At 39.9% G+C, this 23,328-nt stretch overlaps 2 protein-coding genes across 2 annotated transcripts in view; one reads left to right on the top strand and one right to left on the bottom strand.

Moving 5' to 3' along the window:
* zgc:101566 (Transmembrane protein 263-B-like) overlaps positions 1-13,046 on the top strand; it is a 48,255-nt gene extending 35,209 nt beyond the window's left edge. Inside the window, exon 3 of the mRNA XM_026946506.3 lies at positions 9,881-13,046. Coding sequence (XP_026802307.1) covers positions 9,881-10,161 — 281 coding nt within the window. The 3' untranslated portion in view covers positions 10,162-13,046. The remainder of the gene's footprint in view (positions 1-9,880) is intronic.
* A 1,377-nt stretch (positions 13,047-14,423) lies between these two features.
* Positions 14,424-17,862, bottom strand: chst1 (carbohydrate (keratan sulfate Gal-6) sulfotransferase 1). Its single transcript, XM_026946494.3, has 2 exons — positions 17,134-17,862; positions 14,424-16,086 (listed from the first exon to the last, which is right to left on the bottom strand). Exon 2 carries the CDS (start codon positions 16,024-16,026, stop codon positions 14,761-14,763), a length of 1,266 nt encoding a protein of 421 aa, XP_026802295.1. The 5' UTR covers positions 16,027-16,086; positions 17,134-17,862; the 3' UTR covers positions 14,424-14,760.
* Positions 17,863-23,328: the final 5,466 nt, after the last annotated feature.

Here is a 23,328-nt window from a genome sequence, read left to right as displayed (position 1 = left end):
ACCTGGACCAGAATCTCGAAGGAACAAGATGTTTCTAACATCTTGTAGAATTGATGCCATGAAGAATTGAGGCTATTCTGTGAGCAAAGGGAGGTCTTACCCAGGATTAGTGTATTGTTCCTAATAAAGTGTTCAGTGAGTGTAAATCAAAATTGTACCGTATCGTAACAGATCCAATGGTATCATCAGATATCTAAGTGTTGCCTCATTGATTGAAATGGTATTGTAGCAGATTCAGTGGTATCATTAAATATCGAATCATTGCCTTAAGAATCAAAAATGTATCCTAGTAGATTCAGTGCTATCGTCAAATATCAAACTGCTGTCTTATAATTAAAATTTCTAAGCATCAATTATCGGATTGTTGCCTTGAGAATCTAAACCATATCGGAGCAGGTTAAGTGCTATCGTCAAATATTGAATGATTGCCTTGAGAATAGAAATCGTAAATGTTAGCTACCATTTTTAGGTTTCCAGGCAACCAAAGTATGGGATTGGGCAGCACATTGGAGTTTTTACTTAGCTAATAAATGTACCATTTGTCCATCCCTGGATATGATATCAATATTGTGATAAATTACGTCACACTATAATTCTGACTGACTCCATGTTACAAGTAGCTGAATAGATTTTAACATCAAATCATTTCTTTTTTCCTCCTTTTCTCTCATTAACTAATTTTCCGTAGTTCCCACTCTCAGCTCACGGCTGTCGTTCCTGCTGGGAGTTTGATGACTCCAGCGCAGCGGGATCTAGACGTGCATGAAAATCTTGTGGAAATGTTAAACGTGCCATGTCGTTTCCTCCACTTTCCCTTCTTCTCTCGCCATGGATTTGGCTCTGTGGAGCAGAACTGGGCAGAATATGAATTCTGGTTATAGGTTCGGCTTGTTATGGAAAGATTTGCTGTAAGGAATAGAATGACCCCTGTTATTCGTTCATTATTCATTCAATATTCATAATAATAATAATAATAATAATAATTGTTATTATTATTACATAACAACAATAATGGTTTTATTTTATACAGCAGAATTGTGATAGTTACTGTTATTTGCATATCAAATTTCATTAAGTTTTTATATATTTATATAACTCGAATGAATCCATGATTCCATTACACTCAGATCTGATGTGTGTGTGTGAGACAGTTTTTTCAGGTCTGATTTCTGTACACTCGTCTCACGTTTGTCTCATGTTTGTCTCACGTTTGTCACACACATTTACTCCACCAGTGTCATGTGACTGATGTCGACTCCTGGACATCAGCAGTGGTTTCTGTTCCTAGAAACATCTTGAAGAATGTTGTGCCCTTTTCATCTGAGCCGTAAATGCCACCGCTCTTGTTCGGTAGTTTTCCGCTTTGCTGCAGAATTTGATCGATTCTTAAGCTTCCTGGTGGAGGAGCAAACTGGGCGCTGCAGGGCAGGAAGGAAATGGCTAGGTGTGTGTGTGTGTGCGTGTGTGTGTGTGTGGTAGTCTGAGAAATTGAGGAATTCCTGTTACTGATCTGAATGTGTTCACTAATTACAGTGCCACAGGACATGAAAAAGCACAGGGAGGCTTTCAGCTCCTGAGACCAAGCTGGAAAGAGGGAAAATGCTGCACTTTTTCTTCCACTCTGTCTCCTGCATTTTTGAGGATCATGTGTTTCTGCACATGACCTCTTCTTTTTAAAGGTGTTTTTGACAGTTTCTTTCTTTCTTTCTTTCTTTCTTTGTTCCTTCCCCTTCTCTTCCATTCCCCTTTCCTTCCGTTATATGTTCTTTCCTTTTCCTTCCTTCCTTCCTTCCTTCCTTCCTTCTTCCTCCCCTTTTTCTCCATTCATTTCCTCCCTTCCTTTTCTCCCTTTCATTTCTTCTTTTCCTTCCCTCTTTTTTTCGTTTCTGTCTCCATCCCCCCTTTCCTCTATTCCCTTCCTTCCTTCATTCCCTTTTTTCCTTCCCCTTTCTTCCATTCCTTTCCTCTCTGGCTTCCTTCCTTCCTTCCTTCCTTTGTACCTTCCCCTTCTCTTCCATTCCCTTTTCCTTCCTTCTTTCCAGTCTTCTTTGTCCTTCCTACATTCCTTCCTTTCTTCCTTCCTTCTTTCCAGTCCTCTTTTTCCACTCTTAGTTCCTTCCTTCCTCCTCCCCTTTTTCTCCATTCATTTCCTCCCTTCCTTTTCTCCCCTTCATTTCTTCTTTTCCTTTCCTCTTTCTATCGTTTCTGTCTCCTTCTCCCCTTCCCTCTATTCCCTTCCTTCCTTCATTCCCTTTGCTCCTTCCCCTTTCCTCCATTCCTTTCCTCTCTGCCTTCCTTCCTCTCTGCCTTCCTTCCTTCCTTGCTTCCTTATTTACTTTCCTTATTTACTTATTTACTGTGTTTATTCTTTTACATGTTGTTGAGTACATGTGCACTGTGTGAACTCGAGTGTGTGTGCTCTGACTTGCCCTCTTTAACAGCAGTGTGTTGAGCTGCAGCCAGTAAGGAACCGAACGCATCATTAACACTCATTAGGCCCAAGTGCTCAGAGTTAGCTAGTTTGCAGGAGTGCAGGTGTGAGAGTGAGTGCAGCCGAGCCACATCCCTCTGACACCAGCCATAACTGAGAGAAAGAGAGAAAGAGAGAGAGAGAGAGAGAGAGAGAGAGAAAGAGAGAGAGAGAATAGTAGCAGTTATCCAGCACCTAGAGACACTGTGCTGTGTTTTACTGCCTACTGGAGTAACAGCACACATCTAAAGAAACCATCCATCATAAAGGAAAATTCTCTCTCTCTCTCTCTCTCTCTCTCTCTCCCCCTCTCTCCCTCTCTCATATTTCTGCTCTGAGTCACAGTGTGGAGTTGAGTGGGATGTACATATACTGTGTTGATTTTTACAATTATATTCTGCCCTCTCTCTGTATAGTGTGACCCTGCAGCAGTGCTAATTGCAATTAAGTGGCCATATTTAATATTGAATCATTTACATGTGAAAGTTTTTTTTGGCATTTCAGCAGGCAATTTTATGTTTATACTCTATATAACATGCACTATAATGTGTCTATAATGTATAATCTAAAACAGCATATTTAGTCTAGTTTAAAGTGCATGGCCAGTGCTTAGATTTACGTCAGCATGGAAATCAGAGCGAAAGATGAACATTCTAGAGGTCATTTATTAACGCTTCATTGTACAGTATAAGTGACATTATCCAAGTGTGTGCAATGACATTTCCTATCGATTTGATTACATATCGAGTTATAGTGGCAGAAATAACCAGCTAGCTGACAGAACACACAGCTTATATGCCCCGTCTCTGTGATTGCATTTTATGTTGCTAATTTTGTCGTGTCACAAATGTTAAGAATTTAATATAAGAGCCACAACAATTTGTACACAAATACAATTCATCAACACCTCATACATTTTATTGGTTTATAGATACCTTTGATGTTGTGGAACGTCCATGAAACATGTTTCTCCTATCACTTTTGCTCTAGCAGATATAATCAGACATTGCCTCACCAACCTCTTTTTCTTTCTCTGGAAGTTAATGAGACAAAAAAGCTTGTTATGTTACAGGAAAACGTAGTTACAGCTTTATCTCTGACTGTTATGAACCCATACACTGGAAACTCCTTCTATAAATGTCTAAATAACCTTCTCCTCACAGAAATCTTCACCATCTCAATGCTTAGCAATGACTTCTTCCTAATTAATTAATCTTATTTGTTCCTTGAAGCTAGCTTCTGTTTTGCATACCAGTCTTCCGGATTTTCTAGATTTGTAAACACTTTTGAAGAGTTTTCTATCTGAGACGCAGTTCATGACAACAATCACGATGATGGTGGAAAGTTTCAAAGAGAGCCAGAGCTTGTCAGTGTGTTTATCACTGCTGTGCAGGAAATCACTAAACATTTTACAGTGTGACTTGGAAACCTGGCGAACAGTGACGGTCAACACCTTGGCGCAGATTATTTTCCTATAACATGTCTCGCCTTGTTTTATTCCTCATCTATCGTTTGAAGCTGGATGTGACAGCGAAAATGAGATGCGCCCTTTCAAACTGACCTCCTGGCTTTTTGAAAAGATGTGTCAAGAAATGTAAGCTAATGTAACCTTTCTCACTAGAGGTTGATAAATCAGTGCAAGTAATATTCCATTGGTTGTTTAGACACAGAGAGTAATGTGCAAAAGTCTTAGGCACCCTAATTATTTTAATACCATTTTTGTCTTAGATGTTTGTTTCATGACTTCTGCATTATTGATCCATAAAAACACACAAACCATTATGTCGTTTACTTACATGAATGCATGTTCTGCGCTTAGCTAGCTAGCTGTCTGATGTTAGTCACATATTAATGTAGATATCATTAGCTAACAAGCAGGGAATTATTCATATGTATCTGCTGAGTTTGTTCACAAGTAGCCAACTTTCATGTCATAGTCACTGAGAGTAGAGTTAGGTTAGCTAAAGTTGTGTTGTTTCATAAAGGTGTGTGTCCACGCTTGAAATATTACTGTAGCGAATAACTTGTACTTAGTGAAGGGGTGTGAAAATGTACTGCGGCATGAAGACGTCTGTAGCTACATACTGGCTGCATTTATATCGACCATTATGTTGTTTATTTACATGAATACGTGTTCTGCATAGCACATCTTTTAATACATACAGCATTGGAGAAAACTCTAAATTACATCTCAAGGACTTCTTATAAGAAGGATATATCTTTTAGACCCTGCTTAAGTGACTGCCACACCATTGTTGAAATGCCATTGACACTTGTGTGCCAAATGCTATGCAGCCATTGACAGTCTGGCAAAAATCTGCTTGCCTAGTCTTTTTAATGTAGAAACATTTAATTTGATTATTTTTGAGGGCATCTTCTCTTTACAGCATTTCTTTATATGTGCCTAAGACTAATTTATGCTTCTGACGTGATAAAAGGTTCAAATTTTACAGTAGTCCTAACTTATAAATCTGGAAATGCAGGCTGGTTGAGGCTTGGGTTGCAGAAAATTCATAATGTCCATTTGAGATCGATAGAGAGCAAACCTGAAAAAAAATGTTTTTCAGCTAATACAATAGCAAAAACCATCAAATTATGCTTGCACAGGCATGAGAATAAACATGGAATTCTAACTTTTGATTGGCTGGCTAGGTTTTTATTTTCTGGTGTTCTAGGGTCTCATAATCCAATACTCCTGATACTGTGTAAACACATTAAAATATAACCAGTGATTATTTATAGACTACATTACCTGGAAATGTGTTAAGTAAAGGCATCAAGACTAGAGCAAGAGAATGCCATGTAACCATGACAACAGTTATGAAGTGCCTATGATAGTATATTAATGGACGGGGTTAGATAGATAAAATGAAATGGATTTCCTACTTTCAAACTCATTCAGTTGTGCGAAAGCAAAACTATTTTTCCCCCAGTAAGTAGGACTTGTGTATAGTCAGATCCAGAATTATTGGCACCCTTGGTTTAAAAAAAAAAGTCTTTGTAATCAGTTAGCTTAATCTCACAGTGAAAATATGAGAGTAATTGAGTAAATTTAGTCAATGAAAAGATTTTATTAAAAAAAAAAAAAAAAACGTGAGTGAATTAACCACACAGAAGTATCTCAGTATAAAAAAAAGAAAATGAACTGTGCTTCTTGTCATGGTGTTTCTTGCGTCCATCTTATCCATTATCATAACAGCACTTTGTAAGGTGTTATCATTTCCACATTGGGTTGTTTTATTGTAAATCTGTTCTTTACAAAGTAAGCAGATTCATTTGTTGTATAAGCCTCACCACCTGACAGAGGCCAGCAAAAAAACACTTTATAGTCTGTAGTTCCTTTCCAAAACCCAAGGTCACTTCACACTCATAATTGCAAACATAATAGAAGCAAACCAAGACTAATGTGATACAGGATGCACACACAAATGAGTTGACCCTGCTTCACTTATTAGCAATAAGCTCATTTGCCTGCTGCTTTCATTCTCGCTGCATGCAGTAAACACCAGTGCGAGAGCAGTGAAGCGTCCACACAGCAGGCCCACCTCTCCTCAGCTCCACGACTTTGACCTCCCGCAGACTGTGCCTGTTCTTCTGTGCTCTACTGTTTGAGTCAGAAGGAGTTCAGTGAAGTAGCAAGAGGGAAAAAAAGATGATGTTGTGTTTCATATATCCTCACAAATGTGTGTGTGTGTGTGTTCTGTTTGGTGTGGTCGAGTCTGGAAGTCACTCCAGTGCATAAATATATAAAACAATTTTAAATTTTGGAAAGATCGGCTGATATGACTCCAGCATCACAATGTATTCTTTCTGACTGTGTTGATCGTGCCATTTATCAAATGAGAGGTTTTAGTAAATATCAGGCAGCCTGTGTTGATTCTGTACTACACACCCACATATACACACACAATGTATCCCCATCAGTATTTTAGTCAAATCAGTCCCATGAAAAGACCTCAGATTTGTTTAATCCCCATGGTTCAGTGCTTTGTTTTGCTTGGTACTCTCGGTTCACATGTCTGCTGTTACAGTGTGCCAGACAAACTAAAGGAAGCAGAAGTGATGCTGCTGCTTCATGAGGTGTGTGGGACTGCATCTGGTCTGCCTATTACACAGCATGTGAGGGCCAAAAATGTTTTTTTTTCTCCCAGAAAAATAAGATTCAGAGCAGGTTGAAAGGAAACTGAGAAACTGTGGTCTGGTGGAAAACTCTGGAGTGTAGGGAAAAAACAATCTGTCAGGTTTACCAGATATGATGTTAAGGGACAGGAATTGGGTACGAGAAATTATTGTTTGTGTGGATGATTGCATAAATAGGTGAATGGATGGATGGATGGGCTGGGGGACTTAAGGGTGAGTCAGTGGGTAGATGCATGGATGGATGGGAAGCTGAATGGATGCTTGAATGGACAGAAAAGCTGGGGGAATTAAAGGGTGAGTTGGTGGATGGATGGATGGATGGACGGATGGATGGATGGATGGATGAGAAGTTGAATGGATGCCATGATGAATGGAAGGAAGAGGTGGAGAAGAGAAAGGTTGGTGAGTGGGTGAGTGGACAGTGAATAGCAATGTGGATGGATGGAAGGGCTGGGAGACTTAAGGGTGAGTCAGTGGGTAGATGCATGGATGGATGGGAAGCTGAATGGATGCTTGAATGGACAGAAAAGCTGGGGGAATTAAAGGGTGAGTTGGTGGATGGATGGATGGATGGATGGATGAGAAGTTGAATGGATGCCAGGATGAATGGAAGGAAGAGGTGGAGAAGAGAAAGGTTGGTCAGTGGGTGAGTGGACAGTGAATAGCAATGTGGATGGATGGAAGGAATGGGTGGCGCAATGGAAGGTTGGCTCAGTTGGTGATGGATGGGAAGGTGAATGGATGCTTAGATCAATGGAAGGAAGAGGTGGGTCAGTGGATGTGTGAATGGATAGATGGGCAGATGAATAGGAATGTGAATGGATGGAATGGGTGGAAGAATGCAGGGCTGAGTCAGTGAGTCAGTTTTAAGATGGATGGATGGATGGATGGATGGGAAGGTGAATGGGTGGATGCTTTGATAGATGGAAGGAAGAGGTGGAGGAATTGATAAAGGTGGGTCATTGGGTGAGTGGGTGAATATATTGATGGATGAATGGAAATGTGGATGGATGGATGGATGGATGGAAGGGGGGAGGAATCAATTTTAAGATGGACGGATGGAAATGTGAGTGGATGGATAAATGGATGGATGGACAGGCCGATGAGAAGGTGAATTGATGCATGGATGGATGGAATGGTGAGTGGAGGAATGGAGGAATGGAAGGGTAAGTTAGTGAGTCAGTTTTAAGAAGGAAGGGGTGGAAGATTGGAAAGGTGGGTCAGTTGGTGATGGGTGGATGGATGGATGGAAGGAAGGAAGGGGTGGATGAGTGTAAGGGTGGGTTAGTTGGTGATGGATGAATGGAATGGATGGATAGATGGCTCGAAGGGGCAGAGGAATGGAAGAATGAGTTGGTGGGTGGATAAGAAAATAAGTGGGTGGATGAATGGAAATGGGTGAGAAGTTGAGTGGATGGATGGGTTGAAGGATTGGTGGATAAATGGATGAATCAGTTGATGATGGATGGATGGATGATTGAAGGAAGGAAGGGGTGGAGGATTGGAAAGGTTGGTTAATTGGTGATGTATGAATGGAAAGGAAGGTAGATGTATGGATGGATGGATGGATGGATGGGACAGAGGAACAGAAAAATGAGTCAGTGGGTGACTTTTAAGATGGATGGATGAGAAAATAAGTAGACAGATGGACGGAAAGATAGATGGGTGGGAAGTTGAGTGGATGGATGGATGGATGGGAGGATTGGTGGATGGATGAATGTTAAGTGAATGGTCAGAATGGTGGATGGGTGAAAGGTGGATACACAAATAAATAGTTGGAGTATAGTAAAAGAATAAGAATATGAATATGAATAAGTCGTCCATAAGTAAGAAACACGCAAAATACAAAAACTCAAACCATGTTGTATTCCCCAAATCCTGCATATCGCAGTGTAATGTATGATGTATGACATATTAATTGTCCATCTGCTGCTCATTAGTCCCAAAATGGGATTTCGGATTTAGTCAACATCCACATTAATGTTGTCCAAGTCCAGCCTCTCACTGGGTTTGTTATAAAATCACAGCAGTTGGCAGGAAAGATCTCCCATATGGCTCTGTGATTTCTGATTGGATCAGCATGCATCTGCAAGTGTTCTTCACTTTCACGGTCTATAAGAATCCGCAGTTCTTTTTTTTTTTTTTGTCTAATGTTAAATAGTACTCCGTGTGTGAAAGGTGGTTTCTTGCATGCGTGATTACACATAGAATTAACTCGCTTTTCACCGGAGCTTAAGAAACGGCCTTGAATATATTTCACAGCACAAGCAGAACGATCTTAAATATGTCCTGAAATGTTAAAGTAATTACTGCCATTTATTGACATTTTGTTATAAATGCAAGATGCCTAACTGCTTAATTTCCTGTATAATTGTCTCCTGTTTTGTGAGACTTTAGTGTCTGGTAAAAAAAAAAAATAAATTGAGCCATCACAATAGTGTTACAGGCTTTTTTTTTTTTTTTTTTTTTTTTTTACGCAGACTGTGACATTTCTCTTCTGTCCTTGAGCTAAGTTTTTAATCTCCTCTTCTCCAGTCCAAATATCAAGCTGGAAACTTTTGGATAGTAATTTTACATTCCCTCCTTCAATACCAGCGGGTACTGAAATTATAAAGCTGGGAGCGGGCTGTAAAGTCATACAGATCTTTTATTTTGGCAGCAAGCAAATTTCGATGTCACTTTGGCGGGCAAGCTCTAGCATCACCTGGCTAATTAACCTCTGTTGCGCAGGAAATGAGCTCTGTTTTTCATTCACCTTCACAAGTTTGGCTCAGAATATGGATATTGAATAGATACTGAAGCGCAGGACTGTGAGAGGTTTTGATAAATTATTGAAGGTTAACAAGTCCATTTGAAAACTTTGAAATTGAAATTTCATATTAAAGACAGATATGTGTTAAAAATGTGAACCATCAAGAATATGCAGGTTTGATCTGAGCAAAAAAATCTCAGTTGTGCAAAGAAGCTTGTAATGTAGCCTTAGACCATATTCACCGAGACTTTAACAGCTGCACTGCTGGTACAGCGTTATGTTGAATTTAATGCCGTTGAAATTTGTTGAAAGTGTGAAGTGTTTCAAGGAGGAAAACCATGATGTTGTGTTTTGTGGTTATCATCCAAGCAATTTGTCGTATTGTTCCACCTCTGATTCCAGCCGTACAGCATCACATTTGGACAGCTCTGATTTAAATCAATAAAATGTGCTCTATTAGTAATCCTCAACCTCATCTTATCGATTAATTGAAACTTACTTTCTACCTTTCTACACAGATTTGGACAAGGACCATCCAAAGAGCGAAGGGGGCGTGGTCTGGAGAATGACAGGCGGCCTCTTTAACCTGACCAAAGGAGCAGTGGGCGCCACTCTTGGAGGAGTGGCCTGGGTGGGGAGCAAAAGCTTCGAGCTGACCAAAACGGCCGTGACAAGTGTCCCAGCAGCCGGGGTGGGATTGGTCAAGGGCAGCGTCTCCGTGGTAACAGGTGGAGTCGGGGCAGTTGGGTCAGCCGTGGCCAGTAAAGTCACGACGAAGAAGAAGGACAAATCAGATTAGCATGGCTGACGGCTTGGTGCACGTTTACTTCCTTCGACATTTCCGTTACTGTCTGAGCAGGTGTACGGTCACTCTGTTGGGTTTAAGCATTACCAAACAGTACATGATGCTGATCGAGATCAAATTTCTGGCTGAAGTTGCCCTCTTGTGCCTGACGTTACAAACATCATTAGCACTACAAATGGCACAAAGGGCAACTTCTGCATTTACTGCTGGTGTGCGTTTGATGAATGGGCTCTCCTACTGTTTGTTTGTCTAATAGTTTCTTTTTGCTTTGCTAATATTATAGTTGAGGGAAAGGACCGCTCTATTTACATGACATTGGGGGAAAAAAATCACAGATCCATCATGAATTACACATCCAATCCTTACAAAAAAAAAAAAAAATCAAATGTGGATATATGGCGTATTTGTACATTAGGACCAACCAGTGTGAAATCGAAGTTAAGTATTACTGCATTTATGTCTTATCATTTTCCTAATGTCTCTTCATGAGCTGGGTCAGGAAACTAAAACAAAACATATGCACATCCCAATCCTGGAAAGCACTCGTTTAATCAGAGGCTGTGTATAAATCCTGCAGTTGATCATTTTCATGAACAAAAAAAGCCCTATCCATTCCAAACGCAGCACACTTACTGTCTTGAAACTTCGTGTCTTTGACTGAATGAAGGAATGTTGTGACACTAACGTTTCCTAATAATGCTGAGCCACATGAGACATATGCTATATGATTTTTAGAAATTGGGATATTTTTCTTTCAGGTTAGCAATGAATGAATAAGGAGACGCAGAATGTCATTTCTATGCTTTTCATCAGGCATGGACACTACTATTATTCTTCACACTGCATATGGGGGGAAAAAAAAAGAGAGAAAGACACACTCCCATACAACACCAACATTTCTATACTGTGATATTTGGCTACCCCTTCATTTTGATTGTTGATATCATATTACCTGTACCTGTCTCACTGGGCAGCACCTATATAGGCTTAGTAAGCTGACTAGCATGGCTAGCTAGCTGATTTAAAAAAAAAAAAAAAACTACTTAGTGAGGACCTTACATATGATATTTTCCTGTTGAAAGTAGATGTATGTAAAGGCGATATAATTTTATGACCCACAAATCTTTAATTAGATTAGTAAATCTGCAAGTGTGTCACAGATACAATCCTTTCATTATAATTACAAATCCAAATTTACGCCTTTACAGTTTTGTGTTTACGATCAGGAATCACAACGGTACGTTTACGCATTACCTTCTACACGTCCAAACGACTTGATTACAAGAGTTTTAACTGAAACGGTTTACTATTGTTACATCACACTGTTGGTACGAACTTTTTTACTAGGGATACTAATTAGCTCGGACGGATACAAAATGCAAAATAAGGAATATGAAGGAATGTAAAACAGAGCATAATAGAGTGCAGTGTCCTATAACGCTAACGCTAGCAAACGCAAAGTCACCTTGTACTTAAACACTCCATCGAGCAAAAATGAAGACGCTTTTCAGACTCAAATAATGTCTTTATGTGCAACGGGGTAGCTCCACAGCTCATAGCCGAAATGTTTCCCAAAGACTTTCTGCCTTTTGGTTTCATCGCCAGAGACATTATGAAGAAAGGATAAAGATTACGGCTGCATAAAGTCGCCTGTGCCAGGGATTCAAGTACTCTTTTATTTTTAATAGTCTGTATTAATGCATGTTAGTTGGCACATTTTAGTCTAGGTTACTCGGCCTCCAGTAAAGAGCTATCACTTGTCTGGTGGGCTAGTTAATGAATTTATGATTTGTCCACCCCTGTACTATGAGTCTTATGAGCCATCAACTGAGAGCTATCGAAACTGCATGCAAAATTGTTTTCTGTACCGTGAGACGTAGCTCAGTGGTTGAGGCACTGTGCTACTGATGGCCCTTAACCCTCAAGTGCTTAGTTATATCCTGTCTCAAAAGTGTCAGCCAAATGAGGTCAATGCAAACGTGAGAAAAATTCATCGTAAATGTGGAACGAGAACCTGAAATTTCTGTTACAAGTCAACCTGCAGATTTACAAGTTTGACTATCGATTTGTAATTCATAAAATTGCCATTACATATTCACATGCAATTACTTCTGACAGGAAATTAGCTCTGTATCATGTTGCTTTACATAATGACTACATTTAAGCAAGAGAATAATTTCTGGCAATCTGCATACATATATCTCTACCTACTGACAGAATATCATGTTACGTTTTATTGCTGTTTATCGGCAAAATTGTCCTGGAACGTTTACAGGAGACCAAGAGACCACATTTACTCTGCATCTAATCTGAATGGTGTTAAATTCTGGAGAGAAGTTTGGTTTGGGTTTCTTAGTTAGGCTCTAAGTAATTGTCCTGTCTGCAGTGCACATCAACCAGATTTGCGTCATAATTCATAAAGCTGTGACAGAAATCAGGTAGACCATGTGGAATGAGATGTAGTTACAGTATATGGAAATTTACCTGCTATTATGGTTAGGAGAGTTGGGCCACAAATCCAGCACCAATATATTTTTCTGTATTTTCTCCCATCCACTGTAGTTTAAACAGATCTCCTACACAGTGTGCTTTCAGTTTCTCCTCCTTTCTGTCTCTTCATACTCTGATTTATCTGTGTGCTTTTTTTCATGTGCACAATTCCTAGCTTCTCATGACGTGTTGCATGCTCCTCCCCGCTGTATGCTGTTCAACTCTCTTATCATCTGTATCCATCTCCATGATTTTGGTGAGTGAGCTGTTATGTTGGAGGCTCTGTTACTCTAAACTGAACTTTAGAAAAGTAGATTTTTTTGTCTATTATAGAACTATTTTTGCTAAATTGATGCTGTATTCTACAATTAAAGCAATTCTGTATTTTAGAGCCGTGTCTTGCTTGTTTATTTATTTATTTATTTATTTTTATTTCCTCATACATTTTAAAAGATAAAAAAAATGATTGCATTGTCAAGAAATGAGAAATGACACTAAATACAGATGGGGTTCATTCATGTTGCGATATATTTTGGAAATTTTCAGCCCTTTACCTGTAAAATAAATACCACTGTCCCCATCAGCACAGCGTTATTTTTGTTAATAATCCAATAATTCAAATATAAGGCTCATTATTTAAATGTGTATAAATGATAATCTGGTTATTTATTGGTGCCGTAGAGCTTTTTTTATTCCTGAAATTTCCACTGACAGAATACATTAGATCCAAGTTATTATTATTATTATTATTATTATTATTATTATACAGCCCACTTGGTTTTGAGTTATTGAGATTTGAACCCCATTCAAAATATCTGATAGGCATCCACAGACCTCACTTTGCGAACCAGTGATCTATAGACAAACACGACGAAGATGATATCAGGCGGCTGTGACAGCACCCAAGCCTTACGTATAGAGTGAGACCCGTTTAGTCATCATCAGTGAACTCTTTATCCTGGTCATGGTCATAGTGGATCCGCAGTCTATCCCAGGGACACTGGGTGTGAAGCGGGAACACACACTGGATGGGATGTCTGTAAAGTGCAACACACACATTCACACACTCATTCATACCTAGGAACAATTTAGAGTAGCCGATCTACAAACCTGCATGTTTTTAGGAGGTGAGAGGAAACCGGAGAACCTGGAGGAAACCCACGTGGACATGGGAAGATGATGCACAGAAACTCCACAAAGTAACCTGAACTCAGGATCAAACCGAGAAGCTATGAGGCGGCAACGCTACCAGCTGCATCGCCGTGCCACTGTTTTATTTATCATGAAATGTGCTAATGATCCATCTAGTCTCATTACAGTTATAGTTTTGGGGATTTTCTCATTTCTGATGGACATCATTTGTAAACCAAAAAGAAAATCTAGATTCATTCTATGTAGCCTATATTAAATAGGTTGGCAGTTTTTCATTTGCACAAAAAATGTTATAGGCTCCTAATGTGTGAGTCTTGTATTTGCATTTTATCCATTAGAGATCTACACTGATACTCAACTGTTTACATCAGCTCTGTGTAAATATGCATACTGGATTCTGTAATCCTCCTGATGCAAGGTAATGGGAAATGAAGAAAAAATATGATTTCCATAAAATGCCTACTGCGCATTAATGCAGAAGAAAAGGTCAATGCATTCTGGGGAGAAAAAAAAAAGTTTTACAAAACGGAGCTAGGTTTCTGTGTGAAAACTATACAATAAAGCACTGTACTTCGGCATTATATTTCAAACTGTAGTAATTGAGAAATGCTGAGAAAGTGAGACTGCGACATTCACAGGTTTATTGCATGGTGTTACCATTTCAGACCTCTATTTAGCACATGGATATGTTTTTCAGTTCTCCCTCCACAAACATCCACCTTTATCAAAGCAATGGGTTGAATACAGGGACTTCATAGCCAGATAAACATAATGAACACATCTGCCATTCTCATCCCCAAGCCTCCTCCAGGCTGAAGTGAATATTTTGGTTTGTTTTTGTGCTGTTTGTACTGTGTGACTGCGAGCGATTTCCCAAGTTCATAGTGCAAAATATGTCGAATTAAGGCAACAGTTGAAGTGTAGAAAAATAGCTGTAGGTGTGATCACTCGCTACAAAAAGGGTGCAAAGGTCTTGTCCTCAATCAGTGAAAGGGACAAGTTCTTGAGCTCCTCGGGCGAGTTCGCAGCTCTGTAGCCTAGCTCCTCTAAAACCTGCTGACACACCGTCTGTGTGTAATCAACGATGTCGTGCGAGAGCTTGAGCCTCCAGCTCTCAGCGTTGGCAGCTGAGTCCCTCAGAGTACCGTATTTATGCTTCGCCAGACCCTCGTTGCTTCCTCTGGTGTTGTTTCGAATCCACTCCTCAACCCCTTTCTCCATGGTCAATCCAAGGAAGTCGTAGATCTCACGGGTCTTTTGGAGGGGCCGGCGCGCTAAGTCCTCGTAGCGCACCAGCATGTAGCGGCCACGTAGCCATGCTGGACGCTCAGAGCCTGTGTTGATGGAACGTAAGACGTCGTCACACACCGTCGTAATCTGGCTCAGGTCGAGGTTGTATGGTTTGCGCCCTGTGGCCCTCCAGATCCTCCAGAGGCGATATGTATCTCTAAAAGTCTCGATCCTTGATGCTAAGATGCCTCGTGGGTCCCTAACCAGCTGGACAACCTTCAGGTTGAGCCGTGGATCCTCCACTAGAGCGCGGAGATCGCCAACTTCTGGGATTCGCACCGTCTTTATCGCCACATGTCGCCTTTCTCGGCAAGACTCAGCCGCCAGGGAAAGGTTGAGGAGGGTACACTTCCTCACGCACTCACCCTCATCAATATTCACCTCATTGAGGTTGAAAGCGTCGCAGACAGGCGGCGAGCAAAGCGCCCGACTCGCCCCTCGCCGGAAAAGCTTATCTGTGGTGTGATTTGCAGGCAGAGGTTTGATGTAGCTCTCTAAGAAATACAGGTCGCAGTGGTATAAGCTGCGCAAAAGGTCACGACTTGCTCCAAGCATCACCCTGCGATCTGAAGTGTACCTGCTGTGAGTGAGGTGAGGAAGCAGGGCATTCTGGACGTGATAGAGAGGCTCGAATAAATAGAACACGTCCGTGTGCTGGTTGAAGAGCTGGCCGGCAAAAGACGAGCCGCTGCGAGTGGTGGCCAGAATGAGAATGTGAGTCTTCGCTCTGGAAGCGTTGTATGGGAAATAAGGAAAGTCATCACAAAATCGGTCGAAAGTCTCCGGTTCCTGAGCCAGGCTGCAGTTTACGGAGCTCGGCACGGGACAGATCTGAAAGGGCTCGGACGTGAACGTCCTGATCGCTGTGTACTGGATGGCAATGGACGCCAGGCCAAGCAGAATCACAGCCTTCCAGGAACATTGCATGGCGGAGGAACTTCATTTAGACAACGCAGTCTGATACGGAGCCCATCGGCGAAGGGGCAGCTGAGAGGAAACAGAACATCTCAGTAAGTGCATGGTTAAATTGGTGATTAACAAGACATTAACAGACAAGCGTAAAAATAACATGTCACATTTTACTTGATTAAACACACAAACAAATTTAACAAGTGTGAAATTGCACATGACTCTGCAACATTAGTCAGCGTTAATGTAGACTTCATATCCATCTTCCAGCCATGTTCATATTCATATTCTATGAACATGTTATTGCTACAGGTTATACCAGTACACAGGACTTATAAAAATGTGTTTTGTTTTGTTTTTTATACTACAGGTATTAATTTAACACAGAGTTAATTCAACACTGGGGACTTAGCTGTGTATGTGCCCCACTAACAAGCAAGGGAAGATTAATTAGACTAGCCTAGCCTACTTAAAAAATGAGTTCCCATAAACCCTCAGTGGCTGATACCAGCTGGATGTTGCACATATTTGCAACATTTTGAAAGATTTCTCAACTCTAAACCATACACTCTTGAGATGTAACCTATTAGGGAGCAGAGCTGGACCATGTTCATAAAGACAGACAAAAAAAGGAAGCATTTGTGATTTTTTTTTTCTTCAGTTAAACTGAAGAGGTTCTGCCAGTTTTCTTCAAAGCCCCTTCAATGATGGACTTCAAGCACCTGTGGAGAGGGTTTATAACGCTTAATAGCTGCTGTATATACTCTATACTCTGTGTGGACCATGTGTACAGTGAAAACAGTAATAGATAGTAATAGATATCCCTTTTGTTTTAGAGGCTAACAATTAGCAGCACTATTTTTTTTACCGCAGTGTAACGGAATTAGCTTCCCTTAGAGAACGCTAAATAAATAAACCAGAGGTCGGATCTCAAATGGCTGCGTGCTGCCTATATACGTGCACTGCGCGGGGTGGGAATGAACAGCCTTCTACACCCTATGTAGTGCACTATATCTCCAAATAAACAGAAAGAAAGAATTGGAATTGAGCCACAGACAGCTGCGGAGAATGGCAGGGTAGAAGAAAAATAATGAAGGGAATAAAAGGTTTATTTGTTTTACTTGCCTAGTGAAGTTGTGTGAAGGCAAGGCGAAGGTGTCTGAGCTAAATGTGACGGTTTCCGTTAAACCCTCCGGGTTAATGTTAATGTTGTTATAGCCGGTCGTAGAGATGCGAAGATTTGTCCATATGAATAAAAATCAAGCTGTAATCCGTCCTGACGGCCCACAATGCAGCGGTGACAGGCATGTATTTCTCCAGAAAAGAATAATAATAATAATAATAATAAAAACTAGTAATAAAATAATAAAATAATAGTCGGATAAAATGTTAAAGATAAAATTATTACGCGCGCGCAGCACCTGTCTCTCTCTCTCTCTCTCTCTCTCAGTCCTGAAAGCTTCAAAGTGTTGATTTCTCCTCGCGCGCGATCGGTGAACGGATGGATGGAGGTTGGAGTGCGCGTGCCGAAGTGAGGCGCGAGCGAGACAGTGCCTGAGTGTGTGGTAAAGTGAGGCGTGGGACTGCGCTGCGCGAGCTCCAGCTCCCCTTCAAAACCACCTCAAAGCCCTATAAGGACGCTTACAGGCTCCTCCCACTCTGAAAAACGATCTCGTGAGTCAGAGGAGAGGTGAAAAACAGGAGACAACTTTTCATTCTCTCTCACCCAGAATGCCAATTTCTACATTCGGGCATTTTGGGAGGTGTTTCAGTTACCACATTTAACACAATTTCACATTAAAATACAAGCCTGAGCTAGCTAATTCACAAAACAATTTAATTTCCCTTCACACTAAATGAATCATGTAATCAAGAAATGGTTTAGCCTGTTGTACTGGTGTTAAAAACTGAGGAAACAGATTTTATTATTAGGGGTCCAAGCACTGAAGGTGCTGGAAGCCTATTGTAATTGTTAAGATTTCTTTCTTTCTTTCTTTCTTCTTCTTCTTCTTCTTCCTTAAAACAAATCATGCAGACCAAATCGTAAGTCGTAGAGACTTGAAACTTGGTCAACCGGTAGTACTCCCTCCCGCTACTCAGGTAAGCGAGATGGGCCAGATCGGCCCAATGGTGGCGCTAGAGTGCAACCTTTTAAGTTTTGGTTAATATCTCATGAACTGTGAGTCCTACCAACAAAATTCTTATTTCCACTAATTCCTTGGGTCCTCCCAAACCATGTGGGCCCTCCTCAAGAGCCATTTAGCTCCACCCACTTAGATTTTTCGCTAATTTGCATAATATGCAAAGACTACTTTTGTGAACTTGTCCTAGGATTTTTTCCTATCTTCATCTTCGGTGCCTATTTTTGCCTATCTTCAAGTTCGGTGTCAAACTACTCAGCAGGGTGTGAGTAAAAACATGTTGACATTTGTAAACATTATGGCCTCCACTTGTCAATCAGTACTAATAAGGTGGAGCCTTATTTACTCAAACAGTTGTAACTTATGAGTGCTTGCATAGATTCGTATGAAATGCATATACAGGAGGAGATTCTGAGCCCGTAAGCAAAGTTTGGGGACACGGTCATACATAGGAGACAGAGCTAAGGTCAAATAACTGCTAATCAGGAACCTTAAGTCCGATCGAGCTAAAATTTAGCATGGTGCATCTATGTACTAATTTGTAAATGAGTTTTTGATGATGACTTAATTAATTTAAAAACATGGCCGTTGTTGACCAATCAGCTTTCAGCAAGAATTTGGCAGGGTTCACATTGAGCTATCGTCATGAAACCTGAATGGTATGTTCAGGTAGTGACCCACTAATAACTGATGCAATCTTATTCAAATTGACCACCTGGGGGACCTATTCATATTTTTGCACACAAAAACAAGCATGACTCTTGGAAAATAAGGTGTAGAAAGAATTATTTTAAGGCTTGATTCTATTTCTGAAACTAGAGAAAATTGCATTTAGCCACACCCACTCAAATTTATGATAATTTGCATAATAAGTGAAACAAACTTAATTTAACTTAATTTCTTCTGTTTAAGAACAAAAAGTGTGAAGCCCATATCATCCGCCAGAGGTCAGATTACCTGGTTGTAGGTTACATTTGCCAGTTTTGTGTGGCTGCGTATAAATTATGCTTACTGGGAGGTTGGAGTGGCACTACGTTAGGATAAATGTTTATGAAATAAAACAAACATACATTTTCCTTTGTGTTTGCACAAACGGAGATGCTTATTGGCTCAATGGACGGTTTATCTCAATGGCTACACTTTAAAAGGTCAACAACAAATGCTGTCACAGTTGAATTCGATTGAATTTTTAATTGCAGAAGCAAAGCGTAAAAACAAAGCGGCACTGCTCCCTATACTGGAAAACAGAGGTTTAACCCTTTCTCTTGAACGTTTTTTTTTTCTTGATTGGCAAAGAACAAATGTGGACAAAATGTTCCTTCTAACAGAGCTTTTGGTCCTTGTCTGAGATTTGTTCCCTGTATTCATCCAATTTAAATATTTTATCATAAAAACAGACAAAACTAATGATTGAAGCTCTTTAAAGGTTACACTACTCAACAACAACTTAAATGTGTGGATCTAGTGATAAAAAGAGAAAAATGAGAAATTCGCAGATGCTAGTTGGCAAAAAATGCATAATGCTACCTAATCATATAATAGCATTGTAATGTAATTATAATTACACTGTGATATGGTGATAGTGAAGCAACAATAACCTATTTCATCAGACCAGCTTTAAATATCTCCATTAAATCAAAAGCTGAGCCACAGAATATCCTACAATTTTCCACATTACCATCACGAAGTTGAAAAGACATAAGAGTGACAATTTAAAGACCAGAACATGATGAACGCCAGTGAATATAAATGAAAGGAAATTAGCATTTCTGGATAGGCTGCTTAAAAATTATAAAAGGTATGAAAAGTCTTTAGAGTTCTGGTGGCTAATTTATGAAAAAGCTATCTTATAAATCATTTATTCATGTAAGTTAAAATGAAATTACACGTTTAACTGTTGGCAAGAAACTATGCATCATATATTATTCATTATTCAGGAAATGTCCGTCATATTGAAACTTCAGTTCATTTTTTGCCAAAAAAAAATTACTATTTCAGCCGACACTAGATTAGGAGAATGTGTCAATAGTTCATACAATGATTTATCTTCAGTAAGCACTTTATCCTTGTCAAGGTCAAGGTGGATCACCATGCATCAGAAACAAACTCTGGATGGGTTGACAGCCCATCTCTGGGCTTCACACACCCATTCACACACTCATTGATACCTGGGATGAAAACAAGAGGCATCTTTTACGTCATTGGGTCAGAGACCTATAAAATAAAGCACCAAATTATCAAAGAATTAAGGAAATGATATTGTAGTGGTTAGAGGGCAAAACAGGAGGCAGAGAGTCTCATTGCTCATTTATTATTTTTAATTAACGTTGAGAATGAGCACAACACCAGCCTCAACAAGGGCTCCAAGCTGCTAGAAACCAAAGAAAGCAGAATGTGGAATTATAGATTGTTAAAATTGAGTAGAAATAATAAAATGGTTCCAATGTTTTGGTCCAATGTCCAATGTTTTTTGGACACCATAAAGAGTATTTTAGCATTTTTGTTTATATGAATTCACCTGCTCAAATACACCCAATTTGGCTCACATGAGGTGTAGTCAATCAATTTTTTTCATAGGTTAGCTGAAGGTAGCTGTTGTAAACCTCTCTTCGATACTCTAGTGTCCCTCTTATGCAACACCCCAAAACACATGCTGAGGAGTTCCCCAAAACTTCCTGAGGAATTTTGAACTGACAGGTAACATGATTGACAGGTGAGCAGATCAGTGTCTTTGACCCGGTTGGTTGGATGTCAACAAAGCCTTAGTGCACCACAGAGACCGGCGTCTCTGAGCAGCTATTTTATTGAATATGAGGAGAACTTATTTTCTTATAAAAGCATTCTGAATTAAAATCGCTGTCCATACCTTTAATTTCCAGGCTTAGTACACGTGGTCCTCCAGGACGGTAGCTGATGACCCCTACTATAAAGACAACGTTGATGTGAGAATTTTGTCTCGACAGTGAAATGGCTGGTCTGATACATACCTTCAAAACCTGAAACTTCTTCAGTGAAAGTTTGGAGCATGTTTTCTCCTGTCCATAGCCTGGATTTCTGTGCCTTGATCACTGAACTGATATGAAATAGATTAATATGCTAACTATCCCACTATTAAGCAGCACAGAGCACTAGGCCTAGAGCGAGAGGAATAAATTTCCTTTTAATTAATTCTTCCTTTAGAACTTCAGATGGAGAGCTGCAAGTTTTCTCTACAAAGTCTTCTGCCGTTTCTCCCGTTCTGTCCCCTTACTTTGTCATTCAGTGTTTTTTCCTCTCGGTCATGCCAGACTCCTCCGTTTAAAAGGAGATTTTTCTCTCAGCCTCTGCCGCCTTTGCAGTCTCAGCAGCTGCCAAATGTGAGATTATGGCTTAGCTAAATCAGTTTTATCTCTGTGTGTTCAGCGCAACTTCAGTTTCAATCAGTGTGTGCTCAAGCACTGGAAGATGTCAGGCCCAGACTATTGGTGTGAAAATGAGTGTCCGTTTTCTAATCCAGCCTGGCGAGGGTAGCCAATAAGCTCTCCACACGAAATAAGGCCACGGCGCTGGCCAATTAAACTCTGCGTTGCCCTTCGGAGTGAGTCGTAATGTCAAGAGGTTCAGAGTGTGTCAGTGTTTCAATATCACTCTCTTTAGCATGTCAGGTAGGAATCTGAGGCTAAAGCTCTTTCTTAGATGGTACAGTTCATGTCACGTTATAGTACATATTATAAAGTCTGCCATTTTATGAAATGTCCAGAATGCAAGAACAAACATTGTTGTCTTAGTCGTCCTTTTCTTTTCAGGGATGTGTCATACAGACAAATTAGAATATTGAGATTATATTGCTACATATTGCAATTGTAAAATACCAATGAAAACAAACTAGTGAACCTGTGATGTGTTAGGGTTAAAGACTGGTCTGCATTATATGATATCTGTATACTGATACATTGTGCAGCCCTACAGTGGTGTTCCTGGTGGCCGTGTGATCATGTGGGTTACCCACAATGCACTGTGAGCCTACAACAATGTAAATGTATTAGCAGCAAGTTTGCTTACCAATGTCAGATTCAAATTTAATCAAATTGTTTATGTGTCATATAGCTAAGGTTAGTTTCATTTAGAGTCCCAGTGTCCTGGGTCAGTAGTTGTCTGATTGTGTTGATGTGTGATATTAGATGTTGGTGCAGATTGTTATTATGTATGAATATTGATACATTTTCTATAAAGTGTCCATCTGCCATCTTTCCTTTTGGGCAATGTATTAAATGTATCTACTTCTTATAGGAGCAGGGAATTAAATGTTCCTCAGCTGACGTGTTAGTGGTTTACTTTCACTCAAAACTATTAAGAAAGACTATTCCAATATTTCACTTATTTATAAAGCATATATGCCAGCCAAATGAATGATTTTTATTGTCTAATTTTTATTGTCTAATTGTATAAGTAGTAATCGTATTTTAAAAGGTACCAACATCTATGGTTGGATTTCCGATTTTGCTACGTTGTTGCCTAGCTACACACGCTGTCACCGTAAACAAACTCCTCATTGCACTTCAACTTTTCTTCATTTGTCATTCCTTATATAATTTATACTATATAATTTAATTCACAATTTCCTTGATTTTTCCACATTTCATTTACACCTCTCTAAAATGAGTCCTACCTTATTGCTGAGAGAAGCAGATTTACCACATGCAGGTCTTTCATGAGGAGACTGGTGCTGATGTTTATGCCTAATGATGTGTGTAACAATAAAAGCAAAACTTATATATATATGTTCTGTGTCACTATATACTGTATATGTATGTATATATGCTAATTGGGTTTAAAAAGCGCTTTTCATCTGACTGTGCAAGATAAACATGGTCCTCTTTTTTACACAACATCCAACCATTAATCACGTGACAATAAAAAACTTTGGTTTGTTCTCAAATACTGAAGACGCATCACCAAAGTTACAGTCGTCCGCCATGTTTGCAGGTTGAATTCGGCGAACCAAGTCACAAAACTCCTTCTCCCTCGCGCGAGGAGTTGTGGGCAATATAAGCTGAAAAAGTGTCCATGGATCCATACTTCAAAAGTCTACTGGAAATAGTAGACCATCCGGGTACCTTTGGGATACTCATTTCAACATGCTACGACTTGGGACACACTAATTATAATCTCGGGTACTATTTAGGATGGATACTAGGCG

The sequence above is a fragment of the Pangasianodon hypophthalmus genome, chromosome 7, assembly GCF_027358585.1.
Source record: "Pangasianodon hypophthalmus isolate fPanHyp1 chromosome 7, fPanHyp1.pri, whole genome shotgun sequence".
NCBI classification, from domain to species: Eukaryota; Metazoa; Chordata; class Actinopteri; order Siluriformes; family Pangasiidae; genus Pangasianodon; species Pangasianodon hypophthalmus.
Note: the sequence above shows the minus strand (reverse complement) of the source record. Positions and strands in the feature narration are given on the sequence as shown.